We start from the raw sequence: 25,000 nt of genomic DNA, 5'->3' as shown, positions 1-25,000 counted from the left end.
TTGTTTTTGTTCTTTTTTAGTGACAGTGAGTAAATGAATATGCAAAAAAATACAAACTAAATGTTATGGATTTTATTGGTTGGGTGCATTTGTGCAGCTGCAGGATAAATGCAACGAAAGCATGCAACAGGAAGAACATCACGTTAAATCTGCAGAAGAGGTAGGAAGAAGCAGTGTTTATTTAATCATACGATGATTTTTTTTTTTAAATATTTTTTTAATGTAATTATTTATTTATTTAAATTTATTTTCCCTAAAAAATGACAACGTTTTGTGTAATTACTAGTGGTTAGTATCCATTTTTTGTGTTTTTTCTTTTAATTTAAAAAATAAAAGCCTGCACTTTGGATACATTGCTATATATTGTGTATAAGTGTTCAAATGTCAAATAAATAGTTATTCTATAACGACATGTAAAGAAGGGATGACAAGACTTTCCCACTAATGGCATACTGGAAAAAATATCAAAGGATAACACTATTTTTAATACTGTTAACAAGCTCAAAACAAAAACAAAAAAAACATATACCATTTTTTTTTTGGTCCTAAATTAAACATTTAAGCTTACAAATGGCTAAATAAACTAAAATACCAATGCTACAATAGTATTGGCCACGAGAAGAGACCAAACCAATCAGAGCGTGCTGTTCAGTATCGTGGCCACTGATTGGCTCAACTTCAGGAAGCATTTAAAGAGGGTAAATGTGACAAAAGCGTGTTATTTAATGTCGAGGAGGTTCTCATAAAGTTGGAAAATGTATTTAGTATTTTATGTTCTAGCAATGAGAATTTTTGATTTATAATAAATTATTCCTACTTCGTGGTCATGTCCGGAACCAATTAACAGCAACAAATGAGGGACTACCGTATATGCTAAGAAAAAAAGCAGCTCATTTTTTTATTGTTGTGTTGTAAATAGCGTGCTAATGTTAATATGATTAGTTTTTGTAACATATTTTATTTTTAGTTACTATTTTAAATTTTGTTAATATACACTTTTTCGGTAGTTTTCAGTTGTTTTCTTGTATGTTTGGAAAAGGCTGTGGGCCAATATATATATATATATATATTTATTTATTTATTTATTTTATTTTTTTTACAGGATGTATCACGGCCGCGTCACGTGACCCGTTAATTCCGCGTTCCCGACGCTGGGGATGTTGTCTCCTGCTCGTTCCATGGAGGCGTGCACGGCTTTGCCTAAGCCATCCTAGCCGCTTTCCTCCACCCTTCCCCGGCGAAGGGTGCCCTGTAAACGTCCGCCATCGATGACGCATTGACCGGACGAGTCGCTCCCCCTCCTTTTCCCCCCCCCCCCTCCCTTTTTCCTCCATCGTCTGGTTCTCCATCGAACCTGTCGTCGAAGCAGCGCGGCCGAGCTGGGGGGCAATCCGGGGAAAGGGAGCCGCGGCGCCGCGCACCGGCCGCCGGATACCCCTCCGCGACGCGCCACCAATAACATGCTAACCCGGGTCAAGTCCGCCGTGGCCGGCTTCATGGGTGGGATCATGGCCGGGGGCAGCTCCGCCGGAGGCGGCAACCCCGGCTCGGACCTGCCGCTGAAATTCCCGTATATGAGGCCGGAGTTCTTGGGACTATCCCCGGATGAGATCGAGTGCTCCGCGGATCACATGGCCCGGCCCATCCTCATCCTGAAGGAGACCAGGAGATTACCGTGGGCCACCGGATATGCTGAGTAAGTAACCATCGGTGCACACAAAGGGGGTCTGCGGAGGTCTCGTCATGACATCATCATAACAACAATGACTCTCGATGGAGCGCATGCGCAGACCCGCGCATAAACCGCACCTGTTGTGACCTACATGGAGCTATAGCGCTTGTGTGACCTTTCACCTCTGGGTTCGTCATTTTGCGTGCACCTGGCACGGAATTGGTGACTGTTGTGCATGCAAAACATACACAATATTCACTTTCACTTTGTTTTATTTACTTGGAAACTAATTTACATGAATTATTGATGCCTGCAAGGCTGTTCTCATTGACAAGGCAAGTTCATGTACTTATTGGTGGATCATTTATTAATAACCGGCGGCGCTCTGCATTTAAATGCAACTATTCAAGCAAGCTAACCGTGTTCTCCTTGTTGTTATGGACATGGCTCAATTGGTGCCCCGAGCAGAACTTTTGTTATGTGGAACACTTTTTGTTTTTTTGTTAATTTAGTTAGTCGTTACTTTAGTTTTGTACTAATACAAATCCATTGTTCGATGATTTCTTCCAAAATAATAGAAGTGCATAAAAATTTCACAGCCGAATCACGATTCTGATTCATTCCGATTCTAAATGTGAAGTGAATTATATTTATATAGCGTTTTTGCGTTCTGAAACCCAATACCTAAGTTACATTTAAACCAGTGTGAGTGGCACTGGGAGCAGGTGGGTAAAGTGTCTTGCCCAAGGACACAACGGCATTGACTAGGATGGTGGAAGCAGGGATCGAACCTGGAACCCCCAAGTTGCTGGCACGGCCACTCTACCAATCGATTTTTTTGACTGAATTTTTAAAAAGGTGTTTTAAGGCCATCTCCATGCAACCAGAAGGATCTTTTTTGAACTTGTAACCTGTTTTGAAAAAGTTTCATTATAATTATTATACCTGATGGTACATTGCAAGAATCGGTTTGAATCAAGAATCACATTTGACAAGATAGAAAAATAATTGCACATATTTTCCTGAATTGGCACCCTGTACTTCTGCTGGTGCAGCCTAAAAAAACGTATCAGCGACGGAGCAGAAAGAGGTCAAATGTCATACGGAGCAACCTGTCATTCATTAATTGACATTTGTACCGTATGTTTTGGACCATTGGGTGCTCAGGATGATAGGGCACATTTTTTTCCCACATTTAAAACACTTCCTTGTGGTCTACATAACATGTAATAGTGGTTCTTTGGTCAAAATGTTCCATAGTTTATGTTTTACAGATCATCTTTGAGCCGCTTTCTGCACCTTTTTGTAGGCGGTCTTATTTACGTGCGACAGTGTCTTCTCCCCGTCATCATTTTTGTACCGGTAGGTTTTAGCCCTTCCATAGTGAGTCTACTGACAGATGTAAGTTAGAACTGTACGCTACTTCATATTAGAAATGGCAACAGCGGAGGATGAATGCCCCTCAACAAGAGGATAGAGAAAAAGAAGGAGCTTATTGACTATGGCGCAGAGTACAATGGCGGTCGCGTGCAAATTTTCAGGACTTATGCAAATCACAAATACACCACAGAAGGTATCAATAGGTAAGAATAGTTGGTTTTGCATATTGTTGCAAAACAAAACAGATAATGTCTCCTAATAGGTGCCATTTTGGGGTCCTTATACACACACTATAAAAACAGCAGGTCTGAGTGATGCAACAATCCATCAAGCAGAGCGGCTTCGTTAGTCGTACCAAAACATTTTGACAGATTTTTGAGCTCTGTGTGTAATATTCTATAATCTCAATGAAACATCGAAGTTTCGGACTTGCTTGCTAGCGTCATTTTCTGAACAGGCGTCAACCATACTTGCCAACCCTCCCGATTTTCCCGGGAGACTCCCGGATTTCAGTGCCCCTCCCGAAAATCTCCCGGGGCAACCATTCTCCCGAATTTCTCCCGATTTCCACCCAGACAACAATATTGGGGGCGTGCCTGAAAGGCACTGCCTTTAGCGTCCTCTCCAACCTGTCGTCGCGTCCGCTTTACCTCCACACAAACAGCGTGCCGGCCCCGTCACTTGGTCAACAGCCATACAGGTCACACTGAGGGTGACCGTATAAAGAACTTTAACACTGTTACAAATATGCGCCACACTGTGAACCCACACCAAACAAGAATGACAAACACATTTCGGGAGAACATCCGCACCGTAACACAACATACCGTATTTCCTTGAATTGGCGCAGGGAATATAGTATTCGCACATCTAGAATTACAGCCGGGTCAAACTCGTTTCTCAAAATAATTAACGCATGCTTGGCCTTATCGCCGGTTCATTATTAACGCCGGATCAAATCCTTTTCGCAAAATATTAATTTTATTATCGCATGTCTATAATTTTCGCCGGGTCAAACTCGTTTCGCAAAATATTTAGCATATGTCTAGAACTTCCGCCGGGTCAAATTCGTTACGTCACGAGTGACGATTTACCTGTCCTCATTTTCAAAATGGAGGAAGCTGATTTCAGTAGTTTGCAATCGCACAAAGGAAAAAAGATAAAGAGTTATTCACTGGGATTTAAGGTCCAAGCTATGCTAAAAAGAACAGTAAGCAGCTATGTTTTATTAATATACCGTATCTGCGTGTGTCAAATACGGTATGAGTCATTAAATGACTCCCGCCTCCTGGTGGTAGAGGGCGCTAGTGATCCTTCTTGCGACTTCCGGTACTGCAGAAGAAGTGACAACACGCAGCAACAGATCGTCTTTTTTTTCCTCTCGCCTGAACTTTTAACATGGAGGATTACATACCGGTATCTAAAATAAAACAGTTTTCTAAACTGGACTTTCAATGGAAGCAGGAGGTAATAATTAAAGGAATATCTCCATCGAGACAGAGAGACTTTTAAAACTGAAGAAAGAAAATAAGGAAGACTTCTATAAACAAGTTATCGATGCTTTTGGTCAGAAGGAGCTGCAAATGGACTCCATTTATAAGTACAGGTAAGACCATAATAACGCTTTTTTTTTATTAAATGTGCTTTTCATGATGGTATGCTTACATCACACTCAAAGCGCACGCCTAAATTTACCGCATTCCTTTTGGTAAACGCCGGAGTGAGAAGAGGTTTTAAAATAATTAGCGCATGCACAGCCATCCCGCAGGCTTCCGGTAAACGCCGGAGTGACAGGAGGTTTTAAATTAATTAGCGCCCCTGCGGCTATTCAAGGAAATACAGTAAACACAACAGAACAAATACCCAGAAACCCTTGCAGCACTAACTCTTCCGGGACGCTACAATATACACTCTCAAGGTTGGCAAGTATGGCGTCAACTTGCAGTCCCTACGTATCTCTTAAGTGTGACAGACTGGTCACACATATCATTACACCACATACCAAATAAAACTGCGTCGAGATCAGTAAGCACAACCAGAATTAATCCGTGCATTTGGCGCCCGGGGTTATAAGGCGCACCGTGCATTTTTGAGAAAATGAAAGCATTTTAAGTGCGCCTTGTAGTCCGAAAAATACGGGATTTAATTTAAGCTTCTTCACGCAAAACAAGGCCCTCCACAGATCGAAGGGCCCTACGCACAATGCATGACCTGCATATAGGGAGGGGGATGACCCTGTTTATGATGCAGTCAATTATTGGAATATTCATGTTGTTTAAATTTTTAACTCAAAATACAATATAGAACTCCTTTAAGGCACGGTTCTAAGGCTTTTTAGAGGTCTAAGGCATTTTATGTAGTCATTCACTGTACAAAAAATGGTGATGTCCAATGTGAATGCAATCTGACCCACATGCAGACACGCCATCATGACATCAAATGTTCTGCAGTGTTTACGGTAGTAAACATGGCTCCAATTCTAGTAGGTCTCAGTCCTGGCACATTTTTTGTCAGTTTCAAGGATTTTGTGCAATCAAAGTCGACATTTTCTGAACGAAATGATTGCGCATACAAGATTAAAAAGGAAGAGGGCAAGAATTTTGGCTCTCGCAGTTTGTGGGACATTTGCTACAACGTCTGCTCCAAAGAGCGTGTGGGCGAGCAGTGAGAGACGGTATTGGTGGAGCATTGACGTGAGTTCCTAAAACATATTATTTTCACCTGTTTTCTGCTCAGTTTGTTAACTATTTTGCAACCGTCTTTTTTGGCGAAGGAATATGACGCTTATCGCTTTTTGATGACATATTAGTCGGATGAAAACTGTATCATTATACACGTTTTTTTATATTGCTCAATATTTTCATGGATAAATGTTCACTGTTTAAAATAGATCAGGGGTATCCAAACTAAGTGCGACCCACCAGCTTCTTCAATTTGGCCGCGAGACGTCATGAGTTCAACAAAGCATTGCGGAGTACTTCCAAATGAATGTTAAACACTAGGCAGTTTCTGAATGCTACATATTTGCTGCCATCTTGTAGACATTGTGATTAAATCAGATCAATAACCCAATGGGACAATGAGAAACCTTGGAGGGGACCGCAGTCGTGGGGACCCCCCGCCCCTAGGCAGGCCCGGCCCTAACCAATCTGGCGCCCTAGGCAAGATTTTAGGTGGCGCCCCCCCACATCGGCAGTGAAGTGTATATACTCACAAGAAACCGAATAGCTTTGTCTTTGACCTTTTTTTTTACTTAAAGAAAGCAAATTAACAATCAGAATAGTTAACAAGATAAAAAAAAATATGGATAAATAAATGAATACAAAAAATAAAAAATGAATATATGAAATACAATATTTTTTACATACATAAACACAAAATAAAACGTGTCAACAAGTTGCATAAAATAAATTAAAAATACAATATAAATAAGGCACTGCACAAAACAAGATATCAAACCAGTATGACTTCAACAACTATATTACAAAAAAGGGGATCCTACAGAGTTCTCTATTTGTGCTTTTTAATATTGCATTAACTAGAATGACTTACAAATTACTGTACACCAGGGAGTACTGTAATTACCTAACGTTACATTATTATTTTCCATAACAATTTAGGCCCCTCCACAATATTAACCCGACGTTAAAACAGAACTAGCTATTTGTTGATTATAGCAATTGCCGAATCATGTAACATTAGCTTAATGCTAAAAAGCCAGGTTACTATCACATTCTGTAACAGACAAATAATTTCATGTAGGCTAACGTTACCTACCTGCTACCTCTGTCTTTTTCTCGTTTCTCCTCTTCTTTTCTCTTTTTTCTTCCCTGGGCACCTGACAGTTTTGGCCGTTTTGACATCTTGTGTTGATTTTTTGATGTGGGACGTCCAAAAAGAGTCATGATACGGGAAGGGAGGGGGCGCACCGTGCCGGAGGAGGGGGGGTGTAATGTTGTAACAAATAATATTTCTATTAAATAGGCTTTACTTTCCATTTTAATTAACGTCAGATTATTTTATGTATTTAGAAATTATAGTACCAACTTTTTATTTATTTTTTTTTTTTTTTCCTCCAACATTTGTGGCACTGGCGTGGCGCCCCCTGATGGACGGCGCCCTTAGCATTTGCCTGTACGGCCTATGCCACGGGCCGGCCCTGCCCCTAGGCGACCGGTGCAATGGACGTCGAGTGGATCTAGCATAATATTGTGAGAGTCCAGTCCATAGTGGATCTAACATAATAGTGAGAGTCCAGTCCACAGTGGGGCCAGCAGGAAACTACCATCCCGAGCGGAGACAGGTCAGCAGCGCAGAGACGTCCCCAACCGATGCACAGGCGAGACTTTGGACAGCCAGCGCTTCATCCGTGGCCACCGAACTTGTGCCCCCCTTCCATGAAGGATATAAGATAAATATTCATAAACGATTTATATTTACATTTTGAGGCGGTGCAGTGCTCGAGGAGCATGTTGATACACGCAAGCCTCCATACCAGCAGGTGGCAGTGTAACAGGACACAATTTTTTGTTGAATTTTGTATTGTCATGTAGGGCTGGGCGATATATCGAAAATACTCGATATATCGCGGGTTTGTCTCTGTGCGATATATAAAATGACTATATCGTGATATTCGAGTACACGTTCCCATGCAGTTGCTTTTAGCTGCGGGCATTACACTGCATGCTCTTAACACTCCTTCTTGTCTCTCCTTCTCACAGAGACTTAAAACAAGCGCACCTTCTTACATACGTCACATACTGTCGCGCGTGCAACGTCACATGCTCTGCCATATTTATTAATGAAGTCACAAAGTGCATTATTTTTTTTAACATGCCTCAAAACAGCAGCTTGGAATTTGGGACATGCTCTCTCTGAGAGAGCATGAGGAGGTTGAGGTGGGCGGGGTCGGGGGGGGGGGGGTTAGCGGGGAGTGTATATTGTAGCGTCCCGGAAGAGTTAGTGCTGCAAGGGTTTCTGGGTATTTGTTGTGTTGTGTTACGGTGCGGATGTTCTCCCGAAATGTGTTTGTCATTCTTGTTTGGTGTGGGTTCACAGTGTGGCGCATATTTGTAACAGTGTTAAAGTTGTTTATACGGCCATCCTCAGTGTGACCTGTATGGCTGTTGACCAAGTATGCCTTGCATGGATATTATGTGATTGGGCCGGCACGCAAAGGCAGTGCTTTTAAGGTTTATTGGCGCTCTGTACTTCTCCCTACGTCCGTGTACACAGCGGCATTTTAAAAAGTCATGAATTTTACTTTTTGAAACTGATACCGATAATTTCCGATATTACATTTTAAAGCATTTATTGGCCGATAATATCGGCAGTCCGATATTATCAGACATCTCTATGTATAACACATCTTGTAAATAATTAATTTCATTTTTAGATAAATTCAAGAGCAAAAAAAAAGGGCCTAAAAATGGAAGAAAAATGCATTTTAGCAGCAAAGGGATATTTTCATGGCCCACATTTCAAATTGTGAGCAAAATATTGTTGGAAATGTATTTTTACAGACAGGGGAATGCCGTAGCTCTTACTGGATAAAGTCTCGCAGCTAAAAAGCAAACCAGGGCTCCAAAATGACCCCGGAGTCAAAGAGCTGCTGTCTGCTGATCCAGCACGAGTCAGGCAGATGTTTGCAGACTGTTGCCAAACGTTAATGCTGCGTTCCATTTGTTGCACTCTGAGGAGGAATTAGGTTTAATGGGAAGAAAAGCTGCGTAAGCGTGTGCCTTTTGGAAGCAGAAATCAAGTAAATGAATTCACGTAATCAAAAAACAAAACAAATGTAAGGATTTTGAGGCGTCAAATGTGCATGGCAGTATGTACAGGTGTTATATAATCGAGCGTATAGATCACCGTCTCATCCTGTGAGTCAGGGATGCTGCCCAGCTCTAAACAACCCACAGTCGGCGTCTAAAAATAGTCATGCTAATTTTCTTTCCAACACACACGCGCCCTCCAGAGACGTCTGATGGCGAGCCGCTCCCACTTTTAAGATACCCGTATTTTTCGGACTACAAGTCGCAGTTTTTTTCATAGTTTGGCCGGGGGTGCGACTTATACTCTGGAGCGACTTATATGTGAAATTATTAACACATTAGCGTAAAATATCAAATAATATTATTTAGCTCATTCACGTAAGAGACTAGACGTATAAGATTTCATGGGATTTAGCGATTAGGAGTGACAGATTGTTTGGTAAACGTATAGCATGTTCTATATGTTATAGTTATTTGAATGACTCTTACCATAATATGTTACGTTAACATACCAGGCACCTTCTCAGTTGGTTATTTATGCCTCATATAACGTACACTTATTCAGCCTGTTGTTCACTATTCTTTATTTAATTTAAATTGCCTTTCAAATGTCTATTCTTGGTGTTGGGTTTTATCAAATAAATTTGCCCAAAAAATGCGACTTATACTCCAGTGCGACTTATATATGTTTTTTTCCTTCTTTATTGTGCCTATACTCCGAAAAATACGGTAGTTTTTTGTGTAAATCTAAAGTCATGGATATTGGTATTTGTTGCTTTCTTGCTAGCATGCTAACTGTTTGTAAATTAGCATTTTAGAGCCAATTTTATAAGTAAAAAAAAAAAAAAAAGTCATGGATATTGTTAATTGGTGCTATCTTGCTGCATGCTAACTGTTAATATGTTAGCAGTTTAGTAAATTGCGTTGGTATAAAACTAAAGTCATAGATATCGTTACTTGATGCTATCTTGCTAGCATAGTAACTGTTTTAGCATGTTAGCATTTTATCAAATTTTGTAGGTACAAAACTAAAGTTATGATATTGTTACTTGGTGCTATCTTGCTGCATGCTAACTGTTAGTATGTTAGCAATTTAGTTAATTGTGTTCAGACAAAACTAAAAGTCATGGATATTGTTACTTGGTGCTTTCTTGCTCGCATGAAACCTATTCGTATGTTAACATTTTAGCCGATTGTATAGGTATAAAACTTAAAGTCATGGATTTTGTTAATTGGTGCTATCTTGCTGCATGCTAACTGTTAGTATGTTAGCAATTTAGTCAATTTTGTTGGGACAAAAGTAAAAGTCATGGATATTGTCACTTGGTGCTTTCTTGCTTGCATGCAATCTGTTCGTATGTTAACATTTTAGCCGATTTTATAGGTATAAAACTTAAAGTCATGGATATTGTTATTTGGTGCTATATTGCTGCATGCTAACTGTTAGTATGTTAGCAATTTAGTCAATTTTGTTGGGACAAAACTAAAAGTCATGGATATTGTTACTTGGTGCTTTCTTGCTCGCATGAAACCTATTCGTATGTTAACATTTTAGCCGATTGTATAGGTATAAAACTTAAAGTCATGGATTTTGTTAATTGGTGCTATCTTGCTGCATGCTAACTGTTAGTATGTTAGCAATTTAGTCAATTTTGTTGGGACAAAAGTAAAAGTCATGGATATTGTCACTTGGTGCTTTCTTGCTTGCATGCAATCTGTTCGTATGTTAACATTTTAGCCGATTTTATAGGTATAAAACTTAAAGTCATGGATATTGTTATTTGGTGCTATATTGCTGCATGCTAACTGTTAGTATGTTAGCAATTTAGTCAATTTTGTTGGGACAAAACTAAAAGTCATGGATATTGTTACTTGGTGCTTTCTTGCTCGCATGAAACCTATTCGTATGTTAACATTTTAGCCGATTGTATAGGTATAAAACTTAAAGTCATGGATATTGTTAATTGGTGCTATCTTGCTGCATGCTAACTGTTAGTATGTTAGCAATTTAGTCAATTTTGTTGGGACAAAACTAAAAGTCATGGATATTGTTACTTGGTGCTTTCTTGCTCGCATGCAACCTGTTCGTATGTTAACATTTTAGCCGATTTTATAGGTATAAAACTTAAAGTCATGGATATTGTTAATTGGTGCTATTTTGCTGCATGCTAACTGTTAGTATGTTAGCAATTTAGTCAATTTTGTTGGGACAAAACTAAAAGTCATGGATATTGTTACTTAGTGCTTTCTCGCTCGCATGCAACCTGTTCGTATGTTAACATTTTAGCCGATTTTATAGGTATAAAACTTAAAGTCATGGATATTGTTAATTGGTGCTGTATTGCTGCATGCTATCTGTTAGTATGTTAGCAATTTAGTCAATCTTGTTGGTATAAAAATAAAAGTCATGGATATTGTTACTTGGTGCTATTTTGCTAGCATGGTAACGGTTAGTATGTTAGCATTTTAGCTAATTATATGAATACAACTAAAATTCATGGTTATTGTTCGGTGCTAGCGTATTAGCTGTTAATATGTTAGCATTTTTGCCAATTTTATAGGTATAAAAGTAAAAGTCATGGGTTTTGTTATTTGGTGCTATCTTGTTGCATGCTGTATATTAGTATGTTAGCAATTTAGTAGGTATAAAACTAAAAGTCATAGATAGTGTTATTTGGTGCTATCTTGCTAGCATGCTAACTGTTAATATGTTTGCATTTTAGTCATTTTTGTTGGTATAAAACTAAAAATCCTGGCTATTGTTACCTGGTGCTAGCTTGTTAGCATGCTAACTGTTAGTATGTTACCATTTTAGCCAATGTTGTAGGTAAAAGTCATAGACATTGTTAGAGATGTCCGATAATGGCTTTTTTTTGCCGATATCCGATATTCCGATATTGTCCAACTCGTAATTACCGATTCCGATATCAACCCATACAGATATAGTTGTGGAATTAACACATTATTATGCCTAATTTTGTTGTGATGCCCCGCTGGATGCATTAAACAATGTAACAAGGTTTTCCAAAATAAGAGAACTTCAACTCAAGTTATGGAAAAAAGTACCAAAATGGCACTGCCATATTTATTATTGAAGTCACAAAGTGCATTATTTTTTTCAACATGCCTCAAAACAGCAGCTTGGAATTTGGGACATGCTCTCCCTGAGATAATCCTGATACCCACTACAACTATGGGAAATACTACACTTTGACTTTCACAAAGTGTATTATTTTTTATTGTTTTTTAAACATGCCTCAAAACAACAGCTACTAAAACAATGAAGACACACAGCTTCAGTCCAGAGTATACTAGAGCGTACTTGCCAACCTTGAGACCTCCGAATTCGGGAGAAGGGGGGGGGGGGGGTTTGGTGGTAGCGGGGGTGTATACTGTAGCATCCCGGAAGAGTTAGTGCTGCAAGGGATTCTGGGTATTTGCTCTGTTGTGTTTATGTTGTGTTACGGTGCGGATGTTCTCCCGAAATGTGTTTGTCATTCTTGTTTGGTGTGGGTTCACAGTGTGGCGCGTATTTGTAACAGTGTTAAAGTTGTTTATACGGGCACCCTCAGTGTGACCTGTATGGCTGTTGATCGAGTATGCGTTGCATTCACTTGTGTGTGTGTAAAATCTGCATATATTATGTGACTGGGCTGGCACGTAAAGGCAGTGCCTTTAAGTTTAATTAGCACTCTGTACTTCTCCCTACATCCGTGTACACAGCGGCGTTTTAAAAAGTCAGACATTTTACTTTTTGAAACCGATACGGATAATTTCCGATATTACATTTTAAAGCATTTATCGGCCATCTCTAGTTGTGGCGTTAGCGGCCTTCAAATTTGCCCTTCGAAGGATGCAGACCCTGAATTGAGACACAGCTATGGAATCATCATCCCCAAACTGTATACCAGGGGTCACCAACCTTTTTTAAACCAAGAGCTACTTCTTGGGTAGTGATTAATGCGAAGGGCTACCAGTTTGATACACACTTAAATAAATTGCCAGAAATAGCCAATTGGCTCAATTTACCTTTAACTCTATGTTATTATTAATAATTAATGATATTTACACTTAATTGAACGGTTTAAAAGAGGAGAAAACATGAAAAAAATGACAATTAAATTTTGAAACATATTTTATCTTCAATTTGGACTCTTTAAAATTCAAAATTCAACCGAAAAAAAGAAGAGAAAAAATTTAAAAAAGATTTTATGGAACATCATTAGTAATTTTTCCTGATTAAGATTAATTTTTGAATTTTGATGACATGTTTTAAATAGGTTAAAATCCAATCTACACTTTGTTAGAATATATAACAAATTGGACCAAGCTATATTTCTAACAAAGACAAATCATTATTTCTTCTAGATTTTCCAGAACAAAAATTTTAAAATAAATTCAAAAGACTTTGAAATAAGATTTAAATTTGATTCTACAGATTTTCTAGATTTGCCAGAATATTTTTTTGGAATTTTAATCATAATAAGTTTGAAGAAATATTTCACAAATATTCTTCGTCGAAAAAACAGAAGCTAAAATGAAGAATTAAATAAAAATGTATTTATTATTCTTTACAATAAAAAATGAAAAAATTACTTGAACATTGATTTAAATTGTCAGGAAGGAAGGAATTTAAAAGGTAAAAAGGTATATGTGTTTAAAAATCCTAAAATCATTCTTAAGGTTGTATTTTTTCTCTAAAATTGTCTTTCTGAAAGTTATAAGAAGCAAAGTAAAAAAAATTTATGAATTTATTTAAACAAGTGAAGACCAAGTCTTTAAAATATTTTCGTGGATTTTCAAATTCTATTTGAGTTTTGTCTCTCTTAGAATTAAAAATGTCGGGCAAAGCGAGACCAGCTTGCTAGTAAATAAATACAATTTAAAAAATAGAGGCAGCTCACTGGTAAGTGCTGCTATTTGAGCTATTTTTACAACAGGCCGGCGGGCTACTCATCTGGTCCTTACGGGCTACCTGGTGCCCGCGGGCACCGCGTTGGTGACCCCTGCTCTATAACCATCATGCCCAACCCGACTCGGCGGGCGACAAGCCCGAAAATAAGCCTCAGCTTGTCATGCAATCCCCTGTCTCCTACACAGAGTGATTAATGCCGGGAAGAGCGCTCTGAACGAGGACCAGGCGTGCTGCGAGGTGGTGGTGGTGAGGAGGAGACCCATGAGCTACTGCCCACCGTCCACCCCAAGCAGGACCCCGACCGCCAAGAGACGCAACTCCCTGCCCAATGGGGAGGGCCCTGGGCTGCGCTTGGAGCACGGCAAGCTGGGAGAGGTATGTTGCTTTCTTTTGAGGTACAGAAAAGAGCCTTATATACAAAATAGGAATAATAGAGAATGGAGAAAAGCACTGGACTGAGAATTGAGCCTTGGGGAACCCCAGAAGGAACGGGAATATTTTTGTGAATAAAACCTATGTTCTTGTTTGGATTAGATTTGAAGGACAAAATGTCATATCCTGGGGTGTGTGTTTACAGGACAACGAGGGACTCGTGTTCCACTACTGGGCCTTGTTTGACGGCCACGCTGGTTCAGGCGCCGCCGTGGTGGCCTCCCGCCTCCTCCAGCACCACATCGCCTGCCAGCTGCAGGCCGTCATCGAGATCCTGCACAACCTGGCCTCTCTGCCGCCCACCATCCTGGGGGAGGAGCCCGACGGCAACCCCTTCTTGCAGCAGGGCAACACGCCGGGCCCGCACCGCGCTCTGACCCGGGCGGCCTCGCTACGGGGCGCGGCCGGCACGCCCGCTTCGCCGAGCAGCACGCCTCCCCCTCCTCGGTTCTTCACCGAGAAGAAGATCCAGCATGAGAGCTTGGTGATTGGAGCTATAGAGAATGCCTTTAAAGAGATGGTAGGCAGCCATTGCATCTTGTCACCACTAGAGGGAGACAAAATGTACATCTCTATAATATTAGTCCATCTGTTTGTGTGCAGGATGCTCAGATTGAGAAGGAGAAGCAAGGCTACAACATCTCAGGGGGATGCACGGCTCTCACTGTGGTCTACCTGCTGGGGAAACTCTATGTCGGCAACGCAGGCGACAGCAGGTGTGTGTTCGTGCGGGTGTGTGTCCCAAATTGAAAGTGTATCCTAACCTGAATGTTGTGTATCTCCTTCTCAGGGCCATTATTATTAGAAACAATGAAATTGTTCCCATGTCAGCAGAATTCACGCCAGAATCAGAGCGACAGCGGCTACAATTCTTGGTAAAATTCTTATTTTTTCATAAGTAGTTTTGTTAAAAGTAAAATATATTACTGTAAGAGTTGGATAATTTTTTAATGACATTGTCATTAATGCTGTTATCACGGCTAACATTTTTGTGGGAAATGTTTGACATCACAACCTGCATGTATATTATTTTTGTTTTGTTTGGAAAAATGCTAAGCTATAATTACTACTAATATCAGTAAAAAAGTATACTTCTGAAAGAACTATGTATACGGTTTATGGGATATTAATCTTACATCAACTCACGATTTGATTCATTTCCAATTAATGTGGTGATGATTCTATTCAGAATCGATTATCAATTCAAACCGATTCTTGTAAAGTATTATTTGGTATATAAATTATAATAAAACCTTTCAAAAGAGATTCAAGGTTATAAAAACTCCTACAAAAACAAAAACATTTTTTAGTTTATTTTAGGAAATAGTTGTATTTTAACAATAATTGTAAAAAACAAAAAAAAAAAAGACTGAATGGAATTAATATTAATTCTATATTTTTTTTCTGGAAAAGGTTTGGAATTATGTATTATTATTATGTTGTGTGAAAAACAATGCTATCATTACTGCTCATATTGTCTGTAATCAAGTGTACTACAAAATATATTTTTTTTGTTTAAATTTTAAAATATTACTAATTTAAAAAAAATAAAAAATAACATACTACAACTTTTATTAAATAGAAGCAGTATATATATAACTTTTTTCTAGTGGAAAAAGTTTGAAATTGAGTCTGCAATATGTTTATTATTTTGTTTGAAAAAATGCTAAGCTAAAATTATGCTTAAACTGCTAATATTATCAGTAATAAAGTATATTTCTGAAATAATTGTATATACGTATATGTGTGTGTGTGTATATATATATATATAGATATATATATATAGATTTATATATATATATATATATATATATATATATATATATATATATATATATATATATATATATATATATCTATATATATATATACAGTATATACATATATGTGTGTGCATGTATATATATGTATATATGTGTATATTTATATATATACATATACACATACACATATATATACATATGTGATATGAATCTTACAACAACTCGCAATCCTATTGATTTTCAATTTGTGGGCTGTTGATTCTATTCGGAATCGATTATCAATTCAAACCGATTCTCTATCATTTGGTATAGAAATTATAATAAAACCTTTCAAAACAAGTTATAGGTTACTAAAACTTCTACAAAAAAAACTACTTTTTAAATTCATTTTCGGAAATAGCTGTATTTTATATATAAAAAAACATTTTAACAATAATTGTAAAGAAGACTGCGAAAATAATTAATATTTGGTATATTGTTTATGTGTGGAAAAGGTTTGAAATTACAATCTGCAATATGTTTATTTTTATCATTTTGTGAGAAAAAACGTAGTGCTATTATTACTGCTAAAATTATCAGTAATCAGGTGTTCATAAAGAATTTTTTTTTTAATTTTAATTTTAAAATATAAATATATTTTGTTGAATAATAATAACAACATACGAGAACATTTATTAAATAGACGCACTATTTATTGCATTTTTTTTGTATTACAGCTTGCAATAGGTTTATTATCATTATTATTATCAAGTTGTGTGAAAAAAACGTAATGCTATGATTACTGCTAATATTATCAGTAATCGGGTGTATATTTAGGAGGTATGTTTTTTCATTTTAATTAAAAAATTAATAAATAAATATAACACAATAAAAATGATGGATAGACGTTTTATTTATTGTATTGTATTTTGTGTCAAAAAAGTTGAGAAATATAATTGTTAAGTATCAGTAAAGTGTATTTTTTTAATAATAATAACATACTACAAACAATAATATAAGTATTATTTACTGTATTATTTTTTGTGTGGAAAAGATTTTAAGTTATAGCCTTTAATTTGTATTATTATTGCTATTATTAAATGACTATAATTTTGTGTGGAAAATTTCGAAATTACAGTTAGAAAGATGTTTATTATTATTAAAGCAATTTAAATTAGGGATTAACTATGTCTGAACTATCCCATTTTTTAAAAATACATTAGTATTTAATATAATGAAGCAGCGATCATAAACCCCCATGAAGATATTGCTTTTATAGAACGTTGCATGCATTTGTACATGCAATAACAACAACAATATTCTCCTCCAAGGGTTTCATGCAGCCTCACCTGCTCGGAAACGAGTTCACGCACCTGGAATTCCCACGGCGGGTCCAGAGGAAAGAGGTGGGGAAGAGGATGCTCTACAGAGACTTTACTATGAACGGATGGTAAGCTCCGCCTCCTCCCCTGCGGCGACACAGTGATATAGAAAAATGGACGTCATGTATCGTATCTGCAGGGCATACAAGACCGTTGAAGATGAAGACCTCAAGTTCCCACTGATATACGGCGAGGGGAAAAAGGTAAGCGTAAATAAAACGCACACTTTCGTCTCTGGCTGATCATGTTTTGCTCTCCCAGGCTCGGGTGTTGGCGACCATCGGCGTGACCCGAGGGCTCGGCGACCACGACCTCAAAGTTCACGACTCCAACATCTTCATCAAGCCCTTCCTGTCCTGCCTTCCAGAGGTAACCTGCAAATATGGAGGGGGGGGAAAAAAAAAACACTTTTTTTGTGTGTACCAACTCACATTTGGTGCACACAGGTGAAAGTGTACAACCTGACGCAGTACGAGCACGGCGCCGACGACGTCTTGGTGATGGGCACTGATGGCCTGTGGGACGTCCTGTCCAACCAGGAAGTGGCCGAAGCCGTGTCCACCTTTCTCTCCAACTGTGACCCCGATGATCTACACAGGTTAGCCTCGTTTCCACCAAGCGGGTACATCGTAGGTACCAAAATAGCACATATTGAAATACAAGACGCAAAATAAGCAGTATGTGGATTACCAAAGCACCACTGGAGGTGTGCAGCTACTCAGGAACATGAGGAACTATTCCTTGTTCAGCATTAGCATGTTAGCACGCTAACTACCGTATTTTTCGGATTATAAATCGCAGTTTTTTTCATAGTTTGGGTGCGATTTATACTCTGGAGCGATTTATGTGTGAAATTATTAACACATTACCGTAAAATATCAAATAATATTATTTCATCGGATTTAGCGAATAGGAGTGACAGATTGTTTGGTAAACGTATAGCATGTTCTATATGTTATAGTTATTTGAATGACTCTTACCATAATATGTTACGTTAACATACCAGGCACGTTCTCAGTTGGTTATTTATGCGCCATATAACGTACACTTATTCAGCCTGTTGTTCACTATTCTTTATTTATTTTAAAGGCCTACTGAAAGCCACTACTACCGACCACGCAGTCTGATAGTTTATATATCAATGATGAAATCTTAACATTGCAACACATGCCAATACGGCCGGGTTAGATTAGTAAAGTGCAATTTTAAATTTCCCGCGAAATATTCTGCTGAAAACGTCTCGGTATGATGACGTTTGCGCGTGACGTCACGGATTGTAGCGGACATATTGGGACAGCATTGTGGCCAGCTATTAAGTCGTCTGTTTTCATCGCAAAATTCCACAGTATTCTGGACATCTGTGTTGGTGAATCTTTTGCAATTTGTTTAATGAACAATGAAGACAGCAAAGAAGAAAGCTGTAGGTAGGAAGCGGTGTATTAGCGGCCGGCTGGACTCTTACCAGGAGGACTTTGAGTTGGATAGCAGACGCGCTACCGTGAGTACGCAGCTTTGGCTTCCACACATTTGATCGCTTGCCCGTACGTGCGTGCCGCTATGTGCATGTCACGTACGTAACTTTGGGGAAATATATGTGCTGTATGAACTTTACGGAGGTGAACGGTACTTTGGGCTGTGGGATTGAGTGTGTTGTGCGGGTGTTTGAGTTGTATTGGTGGGTTATATGGACGGGAGGGGGGAGGTGTTTGTTATGCGGATTAATTTGTGGCATATTAAATATAAGCCTGGTTGTGTTGTGGCTAATAGAGTATATATATGTCTTGTGTTTATTTACTGTTTTAGTCATTCCCAGCTGAATATCAGGTCCCACCCGCCTCTCACAGCATCTTCCCTATCTGAATCGCTTCCACTGCCCTCTAATCCTTCACTCTCACTTTCCTCATCCACAAATCTTTCATCCTCGCTCAAATTAATGGGGTAATCGTCGCTTTCTCGGTCCGAATCGCTGTCGCTGCTGGTGGCCATGATTGTAAACAATGGGCAGATGTGAGGAGCTCCACAACCGGTGACGTCACGCTACCTCCGGTACAGGCAAGGCTTTTTTATCAGCGACCAAAAGTTGCGAACTTTATCGTCGATGTTCTCTACTAAATCCTTTCAGCAAAAATATGGCAATATCGCAAAATGATCAAGTATGACACATAGAATGGACCTGCTATCCCCGTTTAAATAAGAACATTTCATTTCAGTAGGCCTTTAAATTGCCTTTCAAATGTCTATTCTTGGTGTTGGGTTTTATCAAATAAATTTCCCCAAAAAATGCGACTTATATATGTTTTTTTCCTTCTTTATTATGCATTTTCGGCCGGTGCGATTTGTACTCCGGAGCGACTTATACTCCGAAAAATACGGTATTCAAGATTGAGAAATATTTTAGTTCTGCCAAAATCTTTGGTAAAGGTGAAAAATTCTTCCTGTGACTTGGCTAGGAGGAATTTCTCTGGATTGAAGTGAATCTAATCCCACTTCTAGGTACACGATGGCCGCACAGGATTTGGTGATGCGAGCTCGCGGGGTACTGAGGGACCGAGGCTGGCGCATCACCAACGAGCGCCTGGGCTCCGGGGACGACATCTCCGTCTTCATCATACCGCTGATGTACGGCAACCGTCAGCCCTGAGAATCCAACACCCGCAGCTAAAACAACCCGACCCACCACCAAAACTTGTATTTTTTTTGTTCTTGTTGGGAGTGACCCGCCAAAAAAGGGGGGCTTCCTGTCATCACTTCCTTGTTGTTTTTGCATCCAATTACTGTAGACAACTGCGCGACATTGACTCACTCTTGCCTCTTGAGGAACTAGATGGTATTACAACCCAAGACAGGCTTCATGGGCTACTATTAATCAATTAGGCTAGAAAAACTTCATTCAATGACCGAGCGTCACGATTCTACGGAGCCCCTAAAGGGACATGGGGGAAATATTTTTTTTTATTATTTTTTTTTTTTATTTTTTTTTAGACATGTATCTCTTGCGCACGAGAAACTTTTTATAAAGTTATAAAAAATAAAAAAATAAAAAACTTTTTTTATAATTTTTTTTTTTTTAGACATGTATCTCGTGCGCACGAGATACATGTCCAAAAAAAAAAAAAAAAAAAAAAATTATATATATATATATATTTTTTTAACTTTCTCGTGCGCACGAGATACTTTCTCGTACGCACGAGATACTTGTCTAAAAAAAACAAAAACAAAAAATTATATATATATATTTTTTTTTTTAACTTTCTCGTGCGCACGAGATACTTTCTCGTGCGCACGAGATACTTTCTCGTACGCACGAGATACTTGTCTAAAAAAAAAAAAAAAAAAAATTATATATATATTTTATTTATTTTTAACTTTCTCGTGCGCACGAGATACTTTCTCGTACGCACGAGATACTTGTCTAAAAAAAAAAAAAAAAAAAAAAATGATATATATATATTTTTTTTTTAACTTTCTCGTGCGCACGAGATACTTTCTCGTACGCACGAGATACTTGTCTAAAAAAAACAAAAACAAAAAATTATATATATATATATTTTTTTTTTAACTTTCTCGTGCGCACGAGATACTTTCTCGTACGCACGAGATACTTGTCTAAAAAAACAAAAACAAAAAATTATATATATATATATATTTTTTTAACTTTCTCGTGCGCACGAGATACTTTCTCGTACGCACGAGATACTTGTCTAAAAAAAACAAAAACAAAAAATTATATATATATATATATATTTTTTAACTTTCTCGTGCGCACGAGATACTTTCTCGTACGCACGAGATACTTGTCTAAAAAAAACCAAAACAAAAAATTATATATATATATTTTTTTAACTTTCTCGTGCGCACGAGATACTTTCTCGTACGCACGAGATACTTGTCTAAAAAAAACAAAAACAAAAAATTATATATATATATATTTTTTTTTTAACTTTCTCGTGCGCACGAGATACTTTCTCGTACGCACGAGATACTTGTCTAAAAAAACAAAAACAAAAAATTATATATATATATATATTTTTTTAACTTTCTCGTGCGCACGAGATACTTTCTCGTACGCACGAGATACTTGTCTAAAAAAAACAAAAACAAAAAATTATATATATATATTTATTTTTTTTAACTTTCTCGTGCGCACGAGATACTTTCTCGTACGCACGAGATACTTGTCTAAAAAAAAAAAAAAAAAAAATTATATATATATATATATTTTTTTTAACTTTCTCGTGCGCACGAGATACTTTCTCGTGCGCACGAGATACTTGTCTAAAAAAAACAAAAACAAAAAATTATATATATATTTATTTTTTTTTAACTTTCTCGTGCGCACGAGATACTTTCTCGTACGCACAAGATACTTGTCTAAAAAAACAAAAACAAAAAATTATATATATATATATATTTTTTTAAACTTTCTCGTGCGCACGAGATACTTTCTCGTACGCACGAGATACTTGTCTAAAAAAAAAAAAAAAAAAAAATTATATATATATATTTTATTTTTTTTAACTTTCTCGTGCGCACGAGATACTTTCTCGTATGCACGAGATACTTGTCTAAAAAAAAACAAAAACAAAAAATTATATATATATATTTTTTTTTTTAAACTTTCTCGTGCGCACGAGATACTTTCTCGTACGCACGAGATACTTGTCTAAAAAAAACAAAAACAAAAAATTATATATATATATTTTATTTTTTTTAACTTTCTCGTGCGCACGAGATACTTTCTCGTATGCACGAGATACTTGTCTAAAAAAAACAAAAACAAAAAATTATATATATATATATATATTTTAACTTTCTCGTGCGCACGAGATACTTTCTCGTACGCACGAGATACTTGTCTAAAAAAACAAAAACAAAAAATTATATATATATATTTTTTTTTTTAAACTTTCTCGTGCGCACGAGATACTTTCTCGTACGCACGAGATACTTGTCTAAAAAAAACAAAAACAAAAAATTATATATATATATTTTTTTTTTTAACTTTCTCGTGCGCACGAGATACTTTCTCGTACGCACGAGATACTTGTCTAAAAAAAAAAAAAAAAAAAAATTATATATATATATTATTTTTTTTAACTTTCTCGTGCGCACAAGATACATGTCTAAAAAATAAAAATAAATTTAAAAAAAATTTTTTTTTTAAATTCCCCCATGTCCCTTTAGGGGCTACGTACGATTCTTTCACAAAATAAAAGTTAAATATCATAGAAGAGGAACTCGCAAAAACATGATGCTAAATTTAAAATGTATACATGGCCCTGGAAATGAAAATGTAGTCCTGGGGTTTGTTTGCACTCAAACATGATTGCACTTTAATTGGACCCACAAAAAATACACCAAAAAAAGTTGTGCATGCATTGACTTATTGTGGGAAACATTTTTTTCCCCCCCACTTTCTGTAACTTATCGTACGGCTCGTGTCCTTGTTATTGTTTTTATTTAGATGTGATTCCGAGGCTCATGTTCCCGTTTACGGCGCTATATCTGAAATGTTGACGATGATGGTTAAACGGCGGCATGAAAGTTAAAAAAAAAAAGGATTACGAGGACGGGTCATTTCAAGCATGTGCCAAGGCTGTCAATCATGGCAGCCGACTGTTTAGTTTGTCATGTGTACAGTACATGCTGTTTCTACCTGTCCTCCTGTACATTCCATGAAGTGTGTTTTCATTAGGATTATATTTATTGGGAGCTTTGTTATGGTATCTCGTAATGTGAATTTAAAACCGCAGCTCCTCGGGCTTGTGTTGAATGTTCATCCTATACTTAAGTGTCATTCAGACTTCTTTTGTTTTGCTCTTATAGATGAATGTAATTTCTTTCTCTCGCCCCCATCGTGCCACCCAGGATGGATCCGCTGAAGTTGCTGTCATTGAAATGAACAAAAAAAATATATATATAGCTGTGCTTTATTATTTTTTTAAATTCTACTTCCTGTGTAGCTTCATTTTAGGAAATCAGCTGCAAGGGGATCGAGGCGACCGCGTGACCTTCCTGCTTTGTGAATGTCTACCTTTTGTACAACTGAAAGGTTCCTACAGAAGTACAAACAAATATTTTAATGTCTCCTTGTGCATCGCTACTGTTGGGAGGGGCGGGGATTTAAAAAAAAAAAGTGGAAAAAAATAAATGGGAGAAATGTTTTTGTGTGTCGTGTCTAGGGATGATACTCGAAACCGGTTTTCCCGGTTGTTCGATAAGTAAAGAACCGAGTCCTCGGACTCGAATCCCTTTTTGAGAACCGGTACCCGTTATCGAGACCACTATAGTAAAGAAAAAGAGTTGGTTCTTTATTCGAATCGCTAGGAACGAATCCCGTCCCGACCAGAAATGCTCCGTGGGACATCACAAGAAATCAGTCATGTAGCTCAGTCATTAGGCGCAGATAGCGAAAGCAGGGAAAAAATGGACGGGAAAAAGCGATCCAAGGTGTAATAAAGTTCAAAACAAAAAGGTATAATCCAATGAATAACTTTACTGAGAGATTTGAGCAGGGTACAAACACTTTTACGACCAACCGGAAACAGAGCAACCAGGCTAGCAACGCACCTCCTTTACGGCAGCTTTCGCAACGTTCTTAATGCAACCGCAGCACATACATATATATACAACACATCTCCCTTTTTTAACTTTTGTTTTTCTTTCCTTGTAAACAAAACAAAATCACACTGTATATGTGTTGTCTGTCTAATTATAAATAATGCAGACGAGGCGTGTTGGCTGAGTTCTTGACGTTTACTTTCACGGGTGACGACATGCAACAACACTTTTCGGGGCTACCGCGCATGCTCGTCACTCCCGTTGCATGACGGGTAGTGTAGTTGTTATATTCCCTAGCTCAGGGGTCACCAACCTTTTTGAACCCAAGGGCTACTTCTTGGGTAGTGATTAATGCGAAGGGCTACCAGTTTGATACACACTTAAATAAATTGCCAGAAATAGCCAATTTTCTCAATTTACCTTTAACGCTATGTTATTATTAATAATTAATGATATTTACACTTAATTGAACGGTTTAAAAGAGGAGAAAACACGAAAAAAGTGACAATTAAATTTTGAAACATAGTTTATCTTCAATTTCGACTCTTTAAAATTCAAAATTCAACCGAAAAAAAGAAGAGAAAAACTTACAAAAAAGAATTTATGGAACATCATTAGTAATTTTTCCTGATTAAGATTAATTTTAGAATTTTGATGACATGTTTTAAATAGGTTAAAATCCAATCTAAACTTTGTTAGAATATATAACAGATTGGACCAAGCTATTTTTCTAACAAAGACAAATCATTTATTTCTTCTAGATTTTCCAGAACAAAAATTTTAAAAGAAATTCAAAAGACTTTGAAATAAGATTTAAATTTGATTCTACAGATTTTCTAGATTTGCCAGAATCATTTTTTTGAATTTTAATCATAATAAGTTTGAAGAAATATTTCACAAATATTCTTTGTCGAAAAAACAGAAGCTAAAATGAAGAATTAAATTAAAATTTATTTATTATTCTTTACAATAAAAAAAATAAATTTACTTGAACATTTAAATTGTCAGGAAAGAAGAGGAAGGAATTTAAAAGGTAAACCGGCATATGTGTTTAAAAATCCTGAAATAATTTTTAAGGTTGTCTTTTTTCTCTAAAATTGTCTTTCTGAAAGTTACAAGAAGCAATATAAAAAAATTAATGAATT

At 37.3% G+C, this 25,000-nt stretch overlaps 2 protein-coding genes across 3 annotated transcripts in view; one reads left to right on the top strand and one right to left on the bottom strand.

Annotated features, from left to right (window-relative positions):
* Window positions 1-17,654, bottom strand: part of LOC133661375 (putative interleukin-17 receptor E-like) — a 39,415-nt gene extending 21,761 nt beyond the window's left edge. For both annotated transcript variants that reach the window (XM_062064536.1, XM_062064537.1), the window contains exons 1-2: window positions 17,519-17,654; window positions 17,286-17,381 (exon numbers count right to left, since the gene is read on the bottom strand). The gene's annotated coding sequence lies outside the window, so the exon portion shown is untranslated. The remainder of the gene's footprint in view (window positions 1-17,285; window positions 17,382-17,518) is intronic.
* Window positions 1,119-20,255, top strand: LOC133661376 (protein phosphatase 1H-like). Its single transcript, XM_062064538.1, has 10 exons — window positions 1,119-1,696; window positions 13,924-14,113; window positions 14,316-14,690; window positions 14,774-14,886; window positions 14,961-15,045; window positions 17,244-17,362; window positions 17,434-17,497; window positions 17,556-17,663; window positions 17,741-17,892; window positions 19,788-20,255. The coding sequence occupies exons 1-10, from the start codon at window positions 1,461-1,463 to the stop codon at window positions 19,933-19,935; spliced, it is 1,590 nt and encodes a 529-aa protein (XP_061920522.1). The 5' UTR covers window positions 1,119-1,460; the 3' UTR covers window positions 19,936-20,255.
* The last annotated feature ends 4,745 nt before the right edge of the window (window positions 20,256-25,000 follow it).

The sequence above is a fragment of the Entelurus aequoreus genome, linkage group LG12 (assembly GCF_033978785.1).
Source record: "Entelurus aequoreus isolate RoL-2023_Sb linkage group LG12, RoL_Eaeq_v1.1, whole genome shotgun sequence".
In the NCBI taxonomy this organism is placed as follows: Eukaryota; Metazoa; Chordata; class Actinopteri; order Syngnathiformes; family Syngnathidae; genus Entelurus; species Entelurus aequoreus.
This window is presented reverse-complemented; position numbering and strand designations above follow the sequence as displayed.